At 41.5% G+C, this 6,985-nt stretch overlaps 1 protein-coding gene across 1 annotated transcript in view; it reads right to left on the bottom strand.

Annotated features, from left to right (window-relative positions):
* The window catches only part of WWC2 (WW and C2 domain containing 2), a gene marked incomplete in the record, with an annotated part of 111,009 nt that extends 104,272 nt beyond the window's left edge, over positions 1-6,737 (bottom strand). Inside the window, 1 exon segment of the mRNA XM_072406109.1 lies at positions 6,285-6,737. Within this exon segment, the coding sequence (XP_072262210.1) occupies positions 6,285-6,412 (128 nt within the window).
* Positions 6,738-6,985: the final 248 nt, after the last annotated feature.

Below are 6,985 nucleotides of genomic sequence, written 5' to 3'. Positions count from 1 at the left end.
AGATATCGTGCAGGATCGTTCGTTTACCAACGATAATAATTGGAAGTGTCTACGTAGCTTAATCCAAGTTGAGCTGCTGGAAAAAATAAATAATAATTATAAAATGAGTGGTTGCAACAACAGTACTGAAGCTGGCACAATCAATCCGTATTCCTAGCTCCTTGTAGCACAAACCAGCATCCAGTATATGCATTAAAAACTTTCAACAATTGTCTTTTAAAATCTTCCTAAAATGCAGCTGAGAGGGGTTTCCTACAAAGGCAACTGGTAACATTTAAATGCAGCATATTCTGGGCAGGGTCCTCTCCTCTTCCCATGTCACTGTCTGTCATGTGCAACCCCTATTTCATGTACTGCGCTGCGTAATACGTTGGCACTATAATAAATCCTGTTTATTAATAATAATAATAATAATAATAATAATAATATGATCCTGCAAAATGCTCAGTGATACAACACAGGATAGTGCTATGATCCCAAGCACCCTACGAGAAATGGGGAAAATGGAGAGCAGTCGACATACCTAGGGGGTTGTCTCTCAAGAGTTCTGGTGGCACTAAAAGTGGAAAAATCCTTGCTATTTACAACCAGATTAACGGCACAAAATAAATAATTGGTTTTGACTTCCACTAGTAATAGGCACTGTAATTTTTATAATTCAGTTTATAATGGCAGCTTACTGGTATCTTTCAAATATGGACTTGTGAACGCATGAAAAAAAAAAATTTGAAGCCGACCCTGCTGACATATTTTAAAGGTGCAGATTTTGGAGCTGTAATCCTGATCATAGCTTAACTATAGTCACAGTTTCCTTGTTATGATTTATGGTAACAGGTTAACACACACACCACAAATCATTGCTGTTCCAGAGATTAGTTTTAGTTTATTGATACAAATATTCACCACCTGCAGGAATTCTTGGATATTCTGCAAGGCTCCAGGCTACTGCTATGTGAATCATATATATCGATAGGAGACTGACAACTGTACATAATTAGATCACACCAGTAACGTTTTTAAGTAACATAAAACACTTTTTCCCATTGTCATTTTTAAAAGCATTCTTTACCATGAAGTAGCATACTTGAGTAATGAACACCTCTGAACACATGACAAAGAGAACTTCAGTAATTTCTGCAGTAAGAATCTGCTACGCTTGAGCAATCTCAAAGTGCACTGTGAGGTTACCAGTGCTACAGATCACATTCCTTCAACAGGTATGTCAGGGGCATGGCCGAAACACTGCGGCCTGCTCTGTGTAACTACAACATACTGATACCCGTTTGTTTATCTTGCTGTGTCACATACATGGGAATGCAGATTGTTTATAGATGACTTGATTTAAACATACACAACGCACCTGCAACAAATACAGTCCCCTATACCTTACTGGCCAAGAGTTACAAACAGAATAGAATACCAGTAAATGTACAGCATGCAGCACAGTATAGAACTGGAACTTGCCCTAAAGGAAGGCTCAGAAGCACTCTGGTCATTTAAGGTTTATCATATATCTACGAAGAAAGCGTACTATGAAAGAAGATCTTTGCAAGTTAGTCCTAAAAGCGTGGCTGGAACACTAATAAACACATGTAGCTACGGTTTAAAGTGTCTGAGCTTTGTAAGGAGCAATGTAGAAAGTTAGCAGAAAGCCAATGAGGCAGAGAATAATTTGAGCCAAGAAGACAGGTATGTGGGCCATGCAGGCAATGGTATACACAACATATCAAAAACAATGCCTGCTAGCGAACATTTTCATATATTTATTATACTGGGAAAATTTCCCATGAGAAAAACAGCAGTACTGAACATAGAGCTAATAATAGCGGAACTGACAGGCATTTAAAAAAGAATATATTTTCAACTTAGATTATATTGCAGTCATGAAAACCTTTTCATCTAGTAGACACAAAGGTAAAATGCACATTTAATTTAAAGCAAAGGATTACTGTATGCGCATCGATAAATGGGTTTACAAATGGACATACATAAGAAGCTTGGGGGGAAAAGAAAGTCCAGATGGAACACATAACAACCAATAGGATGCTTCGCCTTATCTTTCTAAACTGTTCCACAAGAATGACAGCAGGAATTTAAAAAAATGTTACAGGCAAAACATTCTACCCCATTTCACATTACCGTTCATAGGTTTTACGCCTATGTGGCCAAATTAATTGTTTAAATGTCTGAATACATATTTAATACTAGTCTACAGATACAGCCACAAACACAAAAGAGGCCACACATCTGGCTGTGGATACAGTGGGGAAGGAAGAAAACTGTCCCTTACAGATTAGGCGATGTACACATGTCGGATAATCATAGCCCAAGACAAACGGTCGTGTGCAGAGTGGTCGCCCAAAATCGTTCATGGATACCTGACAGCAGATCCACGAACAATGATCAGGAATGACCGCTATGCAAGTCAAGGGAGGAGATCACAGTGGGGTAATGCCTGCTGTTCTTTTCCTTTCTATAAAAACAGAACAGCATTTTGTGTACAGTGCTCATTTCTACATCATTGGAAATGATCATGAAAGATTGTCTCCAGCAACGAAAGTCTAACACGTGTATGCGGCTTTAAGGGGATTCACCAATGAGATTCACCCATATACTTACCCCCAACGAACGTTACACACATTAGGTAAAAGGAGATCTCATAAAATTCTGACAGATTCAAGCTCTTTTCTTTGTTGGAGTTCTATTTTAAAAAAACTTATCCAAACATGCCTGTTATACATGGCAACCAAATCCCTGTCGTCATTTTACCATAATGGATTAGAATGTAATGAAGAAGCTGGTGCATTAACAACTTTGCTTGAGCTTATAAATGTATGCAGTTTTTTCCAATACCACCTTAACAAAATGTACTTTTAAACTATCAAATACACATGACAGCAGAGCACAATATTTAAGATATATTTTACCCTCTCTGGCCAAGGACAGCTGTCACCCTTCTAATAGTGATACATGTGTTAAAAAATATTTACACATTTAAAAGGAAATCAGCTAGAAGTAAACAGCTCTTTCTGCTACATAATACTTCTATTTACCTGTTCCATCTCAAAATGCAAATCTATGAGTCAGCCAACTCATTGCAAACAATATACTTTTTATGTGTCACATCTTTCCCTAACAATTGCTGATCAACCAAATGACAGCACTCAGCTACGGTGTGTTACCCTGCACAAGTGTGTTTTAGTGAATTGGGGTGCCAAGTAGTATCATGTGTACTTTTTGCCATCAGAACTGCAATAGTGGAAAGCAGTTATGGTGCCAATCTAATAAGTAGGTCCCAAAAACGGGCAGCTAGTTTACTGTTCTTTGCTTTTGAATCTCATTAATGAGGTTACACCTGCATTAAAAGGACTTTCTCCAATATAACAACCTTACTTACTTTTTTTGTTTCCTCTATGACATACACACCTACAATTTACTGTATGTGGAAGTCTACCAGGAATTAAAATAGTCATTGCTCAGTTATGTTGCGCAAGGTTGTGACTAAAACTTTGGACACAAACACGTCCCACAATATCCACTGTCACACTAGTTGCAGCTGGAAATCATTTAACCTGATACCCTTATTAAATGACACAAGGATACAGAAAGTAGTGCAAATGATGGAATTTTTAACTGAGCAATCATGTTTCAGCCATTAAATGACTGCTGAAGCCCGGTTAAAAATTTTAACAGCTTAGAGGCTGTTGAAAAAGACTTTATGGCAAACAGTTTGCTGTTGATCTAACTGCACAAAATGCAAATAAAAAAAAATACACTATTTCCCACTTTATCTGCCTTTAAAGTAACAGAGATTTCATCTCCTCCCATGCCTAGGCAATCAAGAATGAATGGGAGCACAGAGCCTCCAGGGATACCTACGTCTCACATCCAAGGAGGTTCTTGGCTGCTCCTTCTGCGCATGCCCGAGAAGGATCCTTCCATCAACGGGAAAAAATTGCAGATCTCACACATGCGCAGCGAGATCGGCAAGTTTTTTTTACCAATATAGGTCACCCCATCCCGCTCCTGCACAGTGCAAGATCAGGTGACGAAGGAAGACAAGGAAGAGGACAGAAGAAGATGGCGGCGCCTGGCGCTCCCTATGCGCCAGACCGCAGGCGGATACCGGTACGATGCGGGACCCGATGGAAGAAACCTCATGACGGGCAGACTGATCTGCGGGATTAAAGGTAAGTGTGATTTTATTGTTTTGGGTTAGTTTTGGGTTTACTTCCTCTTTAAGATGGTGGCAAAAAATCTTGGATGAAAGTCTTGATGGAATACTGGTAGGTCCACACACATCATAGCTACTGTTCAACCTTCAGATCCTTGGAATATAACTATTAATATTATTACACAGTATTTTTATAGCGTCAACATATTACGCAGCACTTTACAAAGTCCATAGTTATGTCACTAACTATCCCTCAAAGGGGCTCACAATCTAATGTCCCTACCATAGTCGTATGTCTTCATTACAGTCTGGGCTTGGTACCAATTACCCTAACTGAGTGTTTCTGGGATAAGGGAGGGAAAACACAGAGACTTGTTGAGAAGATGCAAACTCTTTACTGACTATAGCGTCAAGGCCGGGATTCAAACCTGTGACCCTGGGAGAGATTAAACGCATGCTTATCCATTAAAGTAAGATTTCTGCTTGGTTTCTATGGCTTACCTCACCTTACACATCTGGATTTCTGATTAGTGGCTATAGGTTACATTCCCTCATACATCTTCTATACTTAGAACTCTCCTCTTCATCCTATTCGGCTTGCTCCTACTTTCACTGCATTTAAAGGAGCCCTTAATATCCATCTTTCCAAACTCACCTACCCGTCTTCTTCTGTCTAAACTTCTTACCCACCATTCCATATCTCCCCTCCTATTGGGTGCTAATTCCCCCACCTCTTAGATTGTAAGGTCTGTATTAGTCTGCCATTTGCAACCCTTTATTAATGTACAGCGCTGTGTAATATGTTGGTGCTATATAAATCCTGTTTAATAATAATCATCTTCTTCTTTGCACTGCATTACTGACCGGTGCCAGAAATGTGACCGGGGATTCTGTATTCTGAGGTAAAACACACAGAACCACAAAAACTGGGTACTATGGCTTGTGACAGAATACAAAATAAAATGCCCAATACACTAAGAGGATGATTTCCCCTTCTCAGTCATGATCGTAAATAGAAGTTGTATTGCAAAATATAATATAGGACATCAAAGAAAAACAAATTTCATTCAGTCACCTCATGGGAAAGAAGCGGCCATATTACTTTTCAAATGTCAGTAAAACTTTATGTATTACAACAATAGTGGCCTGCAACGGCTGAACATGACGCCTACAATAAAAAACATTTTTCCAGATAAAACCCCCGAGCGCTGGTTCACGAAAGCAGACAGGAATGCTGCGACACGGGTATTTGTTCTGGCCGTGTCACATCGCATAGCTGACATTTATGCTGGAGGGAAAGTATGGAACTACTATGGACATTCACCACATATTCACCTAATCCCCGTGCTGCCTCCTGGGAGGCACACTGCATTGTTATAAAAAAAAACGTTCTTTGCACTGACATCAAAATACAAAAATGTGGTCTAGATCACTAAAATCTGAAATATAACCAGCCATGAAGTCAAGTGCAGGTATTTCCTGCAACACCTGGGTAATGCTCATGGATTGAGGTGACAACACAGCTGGAAGATGGGGACGGTGTGTTGTCACTTCAATCTATGAGCATTACCCGGGCACAGTTCACTAGGCCTGAGAAGTGCAAGGAAGCCCATGCATGAGGTAAATCGTGTGCAATAAAAGTTTTATTTTAATATTTAAGTCTTTTAGGTAACCATATATAATTTAATTAGGGTTTACATGTATTTAGGCTCTGAAAAGGTGAAGACAACACCACTGTGGAGGGAGTGTGGGAAAACATACCCCCATCCCCAATAAGCTTCTCTATGTTGCCTCACCACATTTTTCTTTTTTTTTTTTTTTCTCACACAGCCCAAAATTCCTGAGCTGGCCCCGCCCCTTTCATTACCCAAAGTGACTGCTGTGCGTAAGCCCCGCCCCCTGGCTTCTCCCGCCCCGCCTGGCTTTCTTCCTCAGGCTCCCTCCCCCTCCTGGTACAACATAACCGTACAACTCTCCAACAGCTGCTCCATACACGTACAATGTGTGCCCTTCCCGAGTAAAGCATGCTTCCTCCCCCACACCTCACCCACCATCAGGGGGCGCAATAAGGGAGGGCCAGGGCTATAAGGGGGGCACATGTCACCATTACCTGTCCCTGGGGTCGATCCAGCTGGTCTGCCGGGTGTTGTGATCGATATAAAACACCTTTCCGTCGTAATCTCTGGCTTCTTCCCAGCCGTCCGGTAAAGGTAGCTGCCCATTCCCTTTCCTAGGCATGATCAGCCCCTGCGAACTCCTCCATAAGTACACAAAGTGTCCGGGGAGCAGGGGAGGCGGGCAGGGCGCACACACCGGGGCTGCCTCTAGGTGCGGAGCGGCCCGGCCTGGGAGTCCTCGGCTCGGCGATCCAGCATGTCGGGCTGCCCCTCTTCCAGCATGAAAAGGGGGGACGCGGAGAGCAGCAAGCAGCCGTCTGGATTAGGATCCGGGGAAGCCAATAACCTCGGCCTGTTCCCAGCCACACACTCATTAGCATGAGATTAGCATCCGTCTCATCTCCATGCACATTCCACACTCCGCATTCCTCAGCCTTAACTGTGTGTGTGCTGGCCTGACATTCACTCCTCATTCACCACACATTCACTGCCTGCCACAGGCATGTGGGGGCACAGCTCTCTGCTGCAGCACTCCTTATATCCTTATATACTAATTCCTTATACTATATCCTTACACTATATCCCTATGCTATATCCTTATACTATATCCTTACACTATATCCTTATACTATATCCCTCTACCATATCCCTATACTATATCCCTATACTATATCCTTATACTAATTCCTTATAC

Source organism: Pyxicephalus adspersus, chromosome 3 (assembly GCF_032062135.1).
Source record: "Pyxicephalus adspersus chromosome 3, UCB_Pads_2.0, whole genome shotgun sequence".
Lineage (NCBI taxonomy): Eukaryota > Metazoa > Chordata > Amphibia > Anura > Pyxicephalidae > Pyxicephalus > Pyxicephalus adspersus.
The sequence above is the reverse complement of the archived record's forward strand: the minus strand, read 5'-3'. Positions and strand labels throughout refer to the sequence as shown.